This window comes from Labeo rohita, chromosome 19 (assembly GCF_022985175.1).
Source record: "Labeo rohita strain BAU-BD-2019 chromosome 19, IGBB_LRoh.1.0, whole genome shotgun sequence".
NCBI classification, from domain to species: Eukaryota; Metazoa; Chordata; class Actinopteri; order Cypriniformes; family Cyprinidae; genus Labeo; species Labeo rohita.
In genome coordinates this window covers 27,536,191-27,549,693 of record NC_066887.1, presented here as the reverse complement: position 1 = coordinate 27,549,693, position 13,503 = coordinate 27,536,191, and the positions used below count along the sequence as shown (strand labels likewise).

General features: G+C 43.0%; 2 protein-coding genes across 2 annotated transcripts in view; one reads left to right on the top strand and one right to left on the bottom strand.

The window, feature by feature from the left end:
• Positions 1–13,503, top strand: part of LOC127181744 (CD209 antigen-like protein E) — a 32,520-nt gene that overhangs the window by 5,421 nt on the left and 13,596 nt on the right. The window lies entirely within an intron of this gene.
• LOC127181742 (uncharacterized) lies at positions 2,943–4,340 on the bottom strand. Its single transcript, XM_051136640.1, has 2 exons — positions 4,001–4,340; positions 2,943–3,797 (listed from the first exon to the last, which is right to left on the bottom strand). Exons 1-2 carry the CDS (start codon positions 4,319–4,321, stop codon positions 3,312–3,314), a joined length of 807 nt encoding a protein of 268 aa, XP_050992597.1. The 5' UTR covers positions 4,322–4,340; the 3' UTR covers positions 2,943–3,311.

The window sequence follows — 13,503 nt, the reverse complement described above, 5'->3', positions numbered from 1 at the left end:
GTCAAAGCAGTTCACTACTGTTCTTCACGAATCGAGTCAAGTCACAGCCAATCTCCAAGAACCAAGTCAGACCACAGCTGATCTTCATGAGCCAAACAAAGTTGTTGCTGCTGCCCCAGGGTCCAGTCTCGTCCCGCCTGACGGCCCAGGGTCCAGTCTAGTCCCGCCTGACGGCCCAGAGTCAAGTCTCGTCCCGCCTGACGGCCCAGAGTCAAGTCTCGTCCCGCCTGACGGCCCAGAGTCAAGTCTCGTTCCGCCTAACGGCCCAGAGCCTCGCCTTGTTTCGTTTGACTGCGCAGAGCCGTGCCATGCCTTATCTGATATCCCACGATCACGGCCTATCATGATGGCCAGTGTACTGGATCCACCACAACCTCCCGCTGCTGCTCTTCCTATAATGGCGGTTGCCATCTGGTGTGTGTGGGCTGCACACTGTACCCCTGAGGCCACGTCTGTTCACCAGTCTGCTCCAGAGCCCCTCTCTGATCTCAAGCCTGCTGCCGAGCTCTCGTCCGGTCTCCAGCCTGCTCCAGAGCTCCCCTCTGATCTCAAGCCTGCTGCAGAGCTCTCGTCTGGTCTCCAGCCTGCTCCAGAGCTCCCCTCTGATCACAGGTCAATCCCTAAGGCCACGTCTGGTCACAAGTCGGCTCCAGAGCTCCCCTCACTTGGAGAAGCCATGCCAATGCCTCCTGAGGTGTCAGCCTTGGCTGTAGATCCTCTCATGGAGGCGGCATCCCCCTATAACCTCTCTGCTTCTCCCCTCGTTCTGTCAGCCTCCTCTGTCTCTGCTTTTCTCAGGTCCCAGGCCATAACGCGGTCTCCTGCTCCAGAGGTCCCACCTGGTCTCAAGGCAGCTCCAGAGGCCCCGTCTGGTCTCAAGTCTGCTCCATCCCAGCTCCCGCCTGGTCACAAGCCTGCTCCAGAGCTCCCGACTGATCTCAAGCCTGCTCCAGAGGTCCCGTCTGGTCTCGAGTCCGTCCCAGAGGCCTTCCCCGTCGGAGAAGCTGCGCCAATGCCTCCAGAGGTGTCAGCGTCGGCCGTAGAACCTCTTATGGAGGGGGCGTTAACTGCTAAACTCTCTGCTTCTCCCTTTTTCCTGTCTGCATCCTCTGTCACTGTTCTCCCCAGGTCCCCGTCTAAGACGCAGCCTCCTGTTCTGCCCCGGAGGGCTGCTCAGCCTCCTGTTCCGCCCCGGAGGGCTGCTCCGCCTCCTGTTCCACCCCGGAGGGCTGCTCCGCCTCCTGTTCCGCCCCGGAGGGCTGCGGTACCTCCTGCTCCGCCTCCTGTTCCGCCCCGGAGGGCTGCTGCGCCTTCTCCCCCTACTCTGTCTGCCTCCTCTGTCCCTGCTTTCCCCAGGTCCCAGACCATGACGCAGACTCCTGTTCCGCCCTGGAGGACCGCTCCGCCTCCAGTTCCGCCCTGGAGGAGTCCTGCTCCGCCTCCAGTTCCGCCCTGGAGGAATCCTGCTCCACCTCCGGTTCCGCCGTGGAGGAGTCCTGCTCCGCCTCCAGTGCCGCCCCGGAGGACTGCTCTACCTTCAGCTCCGCCCTGGAGTACGCCTGTGCCTCATGCTCCGCCCCCGGCTCCGTCCTGGAGAGCCTTTGTACTGCCGGTCCTGCCTCAATCACCGGGTCCTCCGCAGGGACCTGGTCCTCCAGCCCTCGCCCTGTCTCGCTCCCGCCCCACCGCTCCCCTGGACTGTTACTCTGTTGGAGCGTCTGGAAGCCGCTCCTTGGGGGAGGGGCTATGTCACGAATCTGGTCTGTGTCCCATTGTCCACTAACCACCAGATGTCACTCTCGCATCACTTACACACTCTGACTGTCACTATGCATCTCGGACTGCATCTCCCATCCTCCACCGCTCTGATTGCGTCAGTCCCCGTGACCAATCAGGCGTCCTATAAAAACCCCGCTCCTCCTCAGTGCACTTCACGGTTGGTTGAATTATCCTATTGTTGTAATTGTTAGCGTTTCCTAGTTTCCTCGTTCCTGGTTCCTGGTTTAGTTCTCTCGCCTGGTTATCTCGTTTGGACTGTCTAGCCGCCTGCCTTTTTGACTATCGCTCCGACTGCCTGTGATATTCCTGTCTGCTCCCGTCTCGACCCTGCCTGTACGACCATGTCTTTGTCTCGCAATTTCAATAAAAGCTCGCATATGGATCCGCTCGCCTCTCGTCAATCACTCCTCGTAACAAGGGTCTTCTGAATGCCTTAAAATCAAGTGCATAATGCTGTTTATAGCATCTTCAGTTCCTCTCCCTTGACTATAGGTGAACTGTAAGGAATCTAGATTACTAACAACCTCTGTGTTTAACATAGACGCAACACACTTTTCAAAACATTTCATAATCACAGATGTTACAGTTTTTCTCAATTGCTTAAACACATTTCTTGAAATTATGCCTCTTTTTTGCGAAACTCTGAACACAAATTCATAACTTCTAACTCAGTTCCCCAAACTTACTATATTCAGGTCAAAATGAAGCTCTCCACTCAAAACAGCTCAATCTTGCTGAAAAAACAAACAAACTTTGCTCTCAGACATGACACACAGACCCTCAAAAACACACACACTACAACATAGTTTTACACACTGATGAGATTAATTCAAAACAATACTACGAAAACTGGTAATAAGTGTTGCTTGGAAAAAAAAAATTCACATGATGAACACAACAAATGTATGCATTTGCAACAAGTGTTTTACAGTTTTTCTCAATTGCTAAAACACAATTTCTGAAACCTTGCTCCATTTTCTGAAACCATTAAATGCAAAACCTCATCTTCAAGCACTATTTACAAAACCTCTGACTCCTCTTGCAAAATGAAACTCTCGCCTAAAAAGAGTTTTACCTGTGTTCAAAATCAAGCACTGCTCTCAAATCAAAAACAAAGTGATCAAAATGATATACACTATCAAGCAGTCAGTAAACAATACAACAAAAAACAGAAAACACTTTGTTCAAAACATATAGTTCTCAGGGAGAAGCAAATTTTTAATCTCAATGTTTTGGGCCATACAATTTGTTCATTGTACAGTAAACAGCATACAATGCACTGTACTACAGTATACAATACTAAAAGGGACAAAAATCGAAGGAGTAAACGTGATCAATTTGCTTCTTCTCGTCTTTGGGCTGGGTCAGCCAAGAGCACTTCGTCAACATCACAAGCAATATTGTCCCTCCTGAGGCAACGGGGGAAGAAGCCTCTTGTGTGCCGTATCCAGTCCTGACATGATTCCTCACCTATATCACCACAAGCTAAATCCATGGCTTGCAGAAGATTTACTCTGGTGTAGGGTTGTCTATCATACACTTTCCATCTCCAAGAGGAGGAAAAACTCCTCAATCGGATTCAGGAAAGGCGAGTATGGAGGGAGGTACAAGTTCATAAACTGCTCACTGATGTTAAACCATTCCCTTACCGGAGCAGCTCGGTGGAAACTGACATTGTCCCACACTATCACATAGGTGGGAATGGGATTCTCATTTAGCTCTTGACCCTGATGGTCTTGAACCTGCAGCTCAAATAAAATATCTCTTAGATTGGCAATAAATCTTAGAAGGTGCTGGGTGTTATATGGCCCGAGTGTAACATGGTGATGTAGAACACCATGGTTGCTAATAGCAGCACAAATGGTGACATTGCCACCTCGTTGACCAGGGACTTCAACAATGGCCCGCTGTCCAATGATGTTTCGGCCTGTCCGTCTCCTCTTTGTTAGATTGAAGCCTGCTTCATCGACAAAGATGAAGTCATGGGGTCTGTCCAAGGACTCCAAGTCAAATATTGTCTGTGTAGAAATACAATATACTGCATTTAGAATTTTGTAAGTCATACAGAGACAGTGCTATACTGTAAAGTACAATTAAGCCTACTGTATGCACTTCTGATTCACATACATTGTATGTACTGAAGAGTAATGTCATTCACATAGTATGTGTTAGTACTGTAGAAAATCTGGATTACAGTAAATGTTTCTGAATGTACACTTACTTGCACATACTGAGCTCGCAGTTCTTTCACCCTTGGTGAGTTGCGCTCAAAGGGTACTTTGTATACTTGTTTCATTCGCATCCTGTTACGATGGAGGACATGGTCAATTGTGGAAATGCTCACACTGTTGATTCCCTGGAGGTGTGTGTTGTCTTGTATCACTCGTTCCTGGATTTCTCTGAGTCGTATTACATTATCTTGAAGGACCATGCCCACTATAATGGCCTCTTGCTCTTGAGTGAATAAAGCCGTCCTTCCACCTGCATGTGGCAGCCTCGCAATTCTACAAAAAGTAGATGTGCAGTTACAACAAATATTCATGCAATACTATACATACAGTGATGAACTTTACAAATGTCTATTGAAACAGTTGCATATAGTGTAGTACAGTAAATTTGCAATTACAAAAATAGAGTAGAATACTGTACCTGTTCTCTTCTCTGAATGTCCTTACTATGGTGGACACAGAAAATCGGCTCAAATTGGGTTGCACTCTTAGTCCTGCTTCCCTCATTGTCAGTCCATGGACAAGAACATGGTCTATGACTGTTGCTCGAATTTCATCAGATATTTCCACTCTTTGTCTTCCTCTTCCTCCTCCTCTTCCTCTTTCTTGCCGCCCTCCTCCTCTTCCTCTTTCTTGCCGCCCTCCTCCTCTTCCTCTTTCTTGCCCTCCTCCTCCTTCTCGCCCTCCTCTTCTTCCTCTTTCTTGGCGCCCTCCTCCTCTTCTTCGCCCTCCTCCTCCTCCTCCTCCTCCTCCTCCTCCTCCTCCTCCTCCACCTCGCATACAAACTCGTTCTCTCACATTGTTTCTTCTATCCATGCTCAGACTTTCTCCTTTCTTCCTTCAACAACCTGTTTGCTCTCTGAACTGGCTTATATTGCTTGTGTCACATCATTTGAAACAGGTGACATCAATTTTGAGTGGTTGTGTTCAATCAATGACATGTTTTCTCTAATTGTATTTGAGCGTTGCTACTTGTGTTTACCAGTATGGATGACGTGTGCATTAGAGTGTAGAATGTGTTTTGAGAATGAGAATGTGTTTAGAGTTTTGCTGAAAAGTCTAAGTAAGATCTGCATATTGTGTTTTACCATGTGAAATGGTTTAAGGTATTGACAACAGACTGCACAATTAGCTAAATGAGGTCAGGCAACTAAGAACTTTCTTCAGCCAATGGGTTTTAGTGTTTTAGCAATTGAGAAAAACTGTAATCCTTAATTTATTGTACTGTAGAGTACAGCACAAAACAGCAAACAACAACAAAAATAATTATTCTGCCCCAGCATCCTGTCTTTGGTCTGGGACAGGCCAAAGAACCTCCTCAACATCATAGACTAAATTGGCTCTGGACAGGCAGCGGGGGTAAAATCCTCTTGCATGCCTGACCCAACCCTGGCACGCATCAACTAAAATATATAAGACTGCTTGTTTTCTTGCCCTTGCCCAACCTATTTCTCTTCCATGTTGTTGTTGTCGTCCTCCTCCTTCTTCCCCTCCTCTTCCTCTTTCACCTCCTACTCTTTGTCTTCAAAACTGCATATTACTGTATGCAGGATATTAATTGAAAAAGACGGGATAGGATTCACAGTTACACTTTTACTAGTGGTCTAACAAAAAAAAAAAAATATATATATATATATATATATATATATATATATATATATATATGTATATGTATATATATACACACACATATATACATATATATAAATACATTACAAAATCATTGTGAAATGGAAAAGAAAAAAGAAATATGGGCAAAGGCAGAAATATAAATTAGAAAGTCCACTGTCAGAATTTGTAAGTCTTGTGTTGTCCCCTGTCTATATATGCTTTCTAATTGAAGGTTCATGAGATGTTGAGATGTACCTTTGAGCTATTTCAGAGAACTGCTTTATCATTGGTTGATCTGTAGTCTCGACATTAGCAAAAGTCAATATTCACTTGAACAGTTCATGGCAAATTTACAAAAAGTCTTATGGAAATGTGTAGAATATGCTTGACAGTTTATGACAACTAGATCAAAAATTTAGCATTTACTGCAAATACATATACGATGAGATAATGCCTTGATGTTTTGAGGGGTAAGACTATAGCAACAACAATAGGACGTGATAATGTAGGAAACAGCAGACAAATCAGTTGCATAATCAGTTGCATGAATGTACCAAAGCAAACGCGACTTGTTAAAAAAAAAAATAAAAACATTTTATGATATGTACAAGTGACTAGACGATGTGGAGGTTGAACAAGTAGTATTGAGAATGTCATTTCTGATCTGAGAAATGCACCAAACTGTAAGCTGACTTTGGCCCTTTTATCTCCATCGAAGGTTCTGATTGGTGTGTGACAAATTTTGACTCCTAGTGTTTCCACTTGGGTAACTGTTTTCTAATTGAGCTCAAATTTTGCAGACTTGAGTGAACAATATTGAATGCTAGTACTTTCTAAATGATCACATGGTGTAAGCACTGAGAAATGTAGGGATTTGTGTGTAGAGTTTTGCAGTAACAGTTCACCAAATCTGACTCATGTGTTAAAGCAGGAAAATAGTGTTTATAGTTCAGGGAAATGGGTGTGCTGTTTGAAAAATGGCATTATGGTTTTAAAAATTTTAGTTCAAAAGACTGGTTATAGTGTTTTAGCAATCAAGAAAAACTGTAATGCAACTGAAGTCTAAAGTCATTGTTCTCTGCAGACCTAGCTATCTTAGGAACAGGTATAATCAATGTTCTTTTCCATAAACTGGAAACAATACCTAAATCCAAAGATTGCTGAAATATAGGAAACCAAGCAGGAGTCAGTTCATCTGCACAACACTTAACAATATAGGGGAAAATTCCATCCGGGCCTGCCGATTTCTTAGAACAAATATGTTTAAAATAAAAATAAACCTGATTCGGATTAATTAATAAATTGTCTTTGATGGTATCTGAAAAAGACACCATTATACCAGTACTATTCTAAGGAATATGCCCACGCTCAAACCTTAAATAAAAATCATTTAGATAATTATTTTTCTGGAATTCATCAAGAATAGAAACAGTATTTTTTAAGAGGCTGCATTTTTTTCCCACCCATGGGGGCGTTTTGCCCCATAGGTTGGGTAAAAAGCCCCCTTGGTACAAATTTAATTTTTTAATTAAAAATTTAATTACATGAAAACTGTTTTCGTACTTTGTTTATAATTTGTCATTGTCACTAAAACTATTCTGAACACATTAAATTACACTGTTCTTAAAGGAGAAGTCCACTTCTAGAACAAAAATTGACAGATAATGTACTCATCCCCTGTCATCCAAGATGTTCATGTCTTTTTCTTCAGCCTTAATTATGTTTTTTGAGGGAAACATTTCATGATTTTTCTCCATATATGGTGCCCCGATTTTGAACTTCCAAAATGCAGTTTAATTGCGGCTTCAAACGATCCCAAATGCAGAGGAAGAACACCCCTGTGGACTGTTTATGTTGGTTTCTCCCTTCTGTGCCCATATATGGTTTTTCCTGTTCCTGTCCTTGTTAAGTCATTATCAGTTAATCACCCTCACCTGTCCTTATATCATTAGCACCCCTTTTTTAAGTTGTATTCAGTTCAGTGTTGTTCGTCTGATCTTAAGGTTATGTTGGTGTGTGTTTTCCCTGCTGTTCTTGTCTGGATTTACCTTTTGTGGATTTTATTAATCCATTCCATTATATTTCATCTTCGTATGTCTCCTTCTACACAATACCATGACAGAAGATCAGACCGTTAAAAGAAAGGAAGGATGGAAGTTGCTGCTAGCTTCTCCGCCCTAACCCGCAGAGATCTCCCATTTGTGGAGTATGCCTGGGAGTTCTGTGGGCTGGCTATGATGTCAGGGCTGGACGACGCTACCATCAACTCTCTGTTCTGGATTGGGGCTAATTACAGCCATCCTGTGGACCTCCCAGACACCACAGGACTGAGCTGGAGGGAAGGGATCCTCAGGTGTCTGGAGAGTGTCCAACCCCAATCCAGAAACAGCCCACTGGCCCACCCAGAGCCTAGCCAACCCACACCCCAACTCGTGGAGCCAGAGCCCGAGCCCACCGCAGACGGAGAGCCAGAGGCGAGTACGACAGAGCGATCACCAATAGGAGCGACAGCACGAGAGTTCGCTACGGAGCCTGAGCCTATCGAGTCCAACCAGGTGCGAGAACAATCTGTCTGCCTTGAACTGTCTTCCTGCCTGGATTTCCCACCCACCTTCCCCCTGTTATCTCCTATTGTCCCTGGTCGCCTCAGTCCCACCACCGCTGTCTCCTGGCAGCCTCTCTGCTCACCCTCAGCCCACCATCTGTGCGGTGGGCTCGCCACAGGTCTGCCAGTCTCCATTGGCGTCATGGCTGGAGGATCCCTCGTCACCGCCTCCAGCCTCTGAGTCCTGGACTCCGCCTCGGCCCTCCGACCCCGGCTCCACCCCGACTCTCAGCTCCCTCATCTCCACCATCGCCCGTCGGCCCACTAGCTCCACCGGGCTCCCTCGTCCCTCCGGCTCCGCCTTGGTCAGCCGTCGTCCAGCCATCGCCTCAGCACTCCACTCCACTTCTCCGGCTGCGCCTCGTCACTCCGTCCCACCGGCTCCGTTGGGCTCCTCACTCCTTCCAGCTCCGCCTCAGTCCTCTGTCGCTTCGGCTCTGCCGCGGACCTCCGGATCTCCACCTCCGACTCAGTCGCCAGAGCCTTGGGCTCCGCCTTGGCCCTCCGGATCCTCGGTGTCACCCAGGATCATCAACTCTCCGTCTCCGCCTCGGTCTCTACCTCCACCTGCTCCACCACCGTCGGTCAGCCCCCTGGAGTCATCAGCCCTTCCCCCACCATGGCTCCTCAATCCATTGGCGCCGTGGGCTATGAATGAAACAAAAATATTCCAGTGAAGAGAACTTATGGAGGTACAATGTCCTTAAGAGAGAACTACAGATCAACAAACAACAGAAACAAGAACAATAAATGTCCCACTAAAAGTGCTGGCAAACAGGAATCAGTTTGAAGCTTTCCAGTCATATTCCATCAAGGACTGAATAAAGCGATGTACGAGAGGGTTGATGGGTGTGACCTTCCTCTGTATGTCCTTCTTGGTCCTTTTGCTGACTCCCCGCCTGACAGAACACTTGACTATCTGTCTGGCCTTTAAACCTTCTGTAATAGTCGCTCAGCAGTCCTCAGCAAAAATAGGGATCTCAAAATCATACAGTCATTGTTGGAAAGGGTTCAAATATACAAAAATGCTGAAAAACCAAAGAATTTGTGGGACCTGAAGGATTTTTTAAAAGTACAATGGGCATTTAAACTGTTCAGGACAAACAAGGGACTCATGAACAACTATCACTAAAAAAAAAAAAACAGCTGTGGATCATTCAGAAAACAACACATTATTAAGAATCAAGTGTATGTAAACTGTTGAATGGGGTAATTTTTATAAATTCAACTATTATTTTCTCTTGTGGACTATATGTAAACATCTTTTATGTAAAATATCATATTCTAAATAAAAAATAACATGCATTTTCTATGATTCCACTTAATTTGGTAAAATAGTTAACTTGTGCAGTTTCTGCAAGGTGTATGTAAACTTTTGACTTTAACAGTAATGAGACTATAATTCATTTATGAGCATGGGCTTCATATAAAGAGTCTAAAGCACTCAACCTTGTCTTCAAATAACTTCCACCCTGCAACTTTGCACATCTGATTTAATTACAATACAAAAGTCAATTGCAGAAAGAAATTTACTTGCCTCTATACAAGCTCCAGTGTACATGCAGCAGACTCCTGGTACTGGATGTTAAAGACATAGTAACTTGCAAAGAGTGCTGCAAAAGCTGCTACAAAATCGTCACAGCTGTCAAGTGCCAAGACGACATTTCCTTCGATGGACAGCATCCACCTGGCCTACATAAATTATATCAGAAAACAGCATACGTGTCTCCAGTGTTGGGCATGTTATTGTAAAAGAGTAATTAGTTAGAGTTACTAGTTACTTCTCACAAATAGTAACTGAGTTAGTAACTGAGTTACATGATTATAAAAGTAACTAATTACTAGGGAAAGTAACTATTGTGTTACTTTTTTTTTAGAAAAATGCTCAAATATGTCAAGTAACTTGGATATCCCCAATATTAAGTATGTTAAATGAATGAAATGGACACTAAATAGAATAAATTATCATTATAAAACATTGTACACTAATCTACTATAATGTATTTTAATGTTGATGTGAGAGATACCTATCAAATTAAAAAAATATATTGTAAATATTATCAACCTTCTATGGACACCTTGGCAATAGAATAGCCATTGGCTAGTACATTTTTTGTTGTTGTTGCTAGTTTTTTTTTTTGTTTGTTTTTTTAAATATCTGAAAATACACTTTTGCTGTCAAGCAGTATATTATGATATTATAATAATTTAGCATTAAACTTTAGTAATTAGAACTACCAGAATAACCATGTACGAATGCATTTGTCATGTTGACTGATCTTAGGACTGGTGGTGGTGCTTAAGATATTGTTTGTCATTTAGTGTATCTATAAAAAAGGGGGGGAAAAAATAATACTAATAAAACTGATAAAACTACTACGAATTCTACTACCAACAACAATATAAAATGCACTAAAGATTAATGATCTGCTGGGCTCATGAATATTAATTACGTTGTCTGCGTTCACTCGAACTGATTTGCTGAAATCAAAACAGGAACGAACATTGGTGAGCGCCAGGCAATGAGATTGCCGTTTGCGCATTAGTTCCACCTACTACCGGAGAAACCGGCAGTTCTAAGAAGCTGAAGAATTCCGAAGGACCTCCGTTATTTTGACAGGAAAATACAACAAAGAATATTGTTTACATATAGCGCATCAGTTCTGCATGATATAAAAGACTCTCTCGCTCTGTATCTTTCTTTCACAACAAAATCCTTGTGATTCTGATTCTAAGAGAAAGCGACGGCTAGTTGTGTGCCTTCACACTAGAGTATACGGCTCATCAAAAACAGGTATGCAACGCATCCATTCATATGAACTGAAAAATAAATAAGTTATAATAAAAAATAGTAACTCGGCATTTCATCGTCGGTAATGGTAACGGCGTTATAACGGGGTAAACAGTAATTTGATTAGTCGTTACTGAAAAAAATAACTCCGTTAGTAACGCCGTTTATTTCTAACGCCGTTATTCCCATCACTGCATGTCTCCAGCATAATGAGCCTGGGTGTGTCATGAATTACATGCTGTGCCTCAACATCTGCCTGGGTTGCAATGACCTAAAACATATTAAAATAACTTGATGGAAAGTACAGAATATGACGTAATTACATAAAACACAAAAATGAAACTTCTGTCACCATTTACTCACCCTCTTCTTTTTTTTTCAAACATGTATGAGTTCCTTTGTTCTGTTGAACACAGAAGAAGATATTTTGAAGAACGCTGGTAACCAGACAGTTGACAATACTCACTGACTTCCATAGTAGGAAAAAAATATGGAAGTCAATGGCTACCGTCACCTGTCTGTTTACTAGCATTCTTCAAAATATAATCTTCTGTGTTTAACAGAAAAAATAAACTCATGCAGGTTTGGAACAACATAACAGTCAGTAAATAATGACAGAAGTTTCATTTTTGGAAACAATAAACAACAGATGTATTTGAGAGAGAACAATACTTACATCAGCCAGTATGAAGAGGGACTCCATTGACTCCCTGAAGAAGGCCATCAAGAGCAGCACAGCTGAAGTTGCCATCAAATCTTGATCCTCTAGTGTCCTTGAGTCATTCTCTATCTCAGTCAGCAGAGACTGAACCTCCCCACTCCACTTCAACTTCTGATGCAGGAAGTAGTTGATGATTCGGCTGCCTTTATTCTGCAGTGCCACAGTCAATCTTGAGTGAAGGTCAATCCCAGTTAACTTTTCAAAGTGAGAAAAGAGCCATCGTTTCTGGAAAAGAAAGGGCCACTCTTGCATAACATCGCTGAGTCTGGGAGGTGGATTGGAGTTGATGAATTGGCGCTGTTGTAGCTATGTTATGTCCATGAGGTCATCAACCTTCACACTCTCTGCCCCTTTGGGTCCTTCCTTTCTGTAAAGTGAGACCAACATCTGCTTCTTGACCTCCAGAGAATCTAGTGTCTCTCCCTCAGGCAAGTTATGAGGTTGGCAGTTGATGCAACCATAACCGTCCACTTGAATGCAGATATTTTTGGGCTGAGAGGTATCACCATCATTCTCGTTTGTCCTCTTTGGTCTTCGAATTCTAGAAAGTACATTGCCCCTGTTAACATATTCCACTCTTGTTTTGATCTGATTCAAGAGGGAAGTGTAACCAGAACCTAGGAGCTCTCCCTCATCTGTTACATCAGCAAAGGTTTTGGGATATTGAGCATCGATATTCTTGGCTATCTGAGAACATTCAGCTCTGCTAGGGCTTGGGCATTGCATCCAGATTGTGTCCACAATAACTCTGATAATTTGTAACCTGTCAGAGTGAGCTCCCCTGTTCTTCGTAGAAATGGCCTGTCGGAGAGTTGGGGCCATCTTCTCCCAAGGTACATGGAAAATGCTGATCCAGTTAGGTGGACACTGGGTAAGGTTTGGCTCAGAAGAAGTAGTGGAGATAGGAAATAGAGACTGCAATGGAGAAATAACACTTGGCTGTGGCTCCAGAGTAGAGCCTTGACAGAAGACAAAAAAAGAAGAAATTAAAATTTAGACATAAAATGAATTAATACATGTTATGCTGCTGCAACACCCTCAGCCATGTCTTTAAAAATGTGCACTGTAACTGTATCCAATTAATTGCCATCTTTCTATTAGTGTCATCATTTGTATCACCATCACATTAAACAGCATGGGGTGATTTAATCATGTAAAAAAATAATGTTGGTCTTTTCTATCTCATAAATACATACACATATACCTTTGACAAGTGTTTTGGTTGTTGAGATATGTTAACTAAAAAAAACTGTCATCAGTGTGAACACAATGGTATGTAACAATATCAAATTGGTAATTATGAACTGATTTCATCCTTGGTTCTGCCTCAGCAACAAACAATAGGCACTTAATTTATCAACAGTGTTTGGAAAAGTAACTTGTTTTGAAACTATTTACATTTTTACTTCCACTAAATAGTAGTTAGCTCATTATTTTGATGAAATAATGCCCTTCAATCATCTTATACTGATGTTACCACTAATATTGTACAGAACTCATCACTAATCTACATCACACATCTATAAGTAACAATTTGTTCCTAATCTAATCACTTGCCTCCAACAATAACTAAGCTTAACTTATGATGATTAAATAAAATACATAAAAATATGCCTTCAGCTGATTTTTACTGTTATATTTAACTACAAAATTGAACTAACCTCTCCTCTGGATCAAGATGGCGCCGCGGATGGCTGCCTCGGTTTGTTGCTCCTTCGTACTTTTTCTGTTTTTGTTTGTTTGTCCTGTCTTAAGCAACGTTTTTCCG

Bases quoted from the DNA above. Each gene is read 5' to 3' on its own strand.
- LOC127181742 (XM_051136640.1), bottom strand. From the start codon at position 4,321: ATGAATATTTGTTGTAACTGCACATCTACTTTTTGTAGAATTGCGAGG. The intron at 3,798-4,000 runs GTAAGTGTACAT...ATTTCTACACAG, and splicing joins TGCGAGCTCAGTATGTGCAA to ACAATATTTGACTTGGAGTC.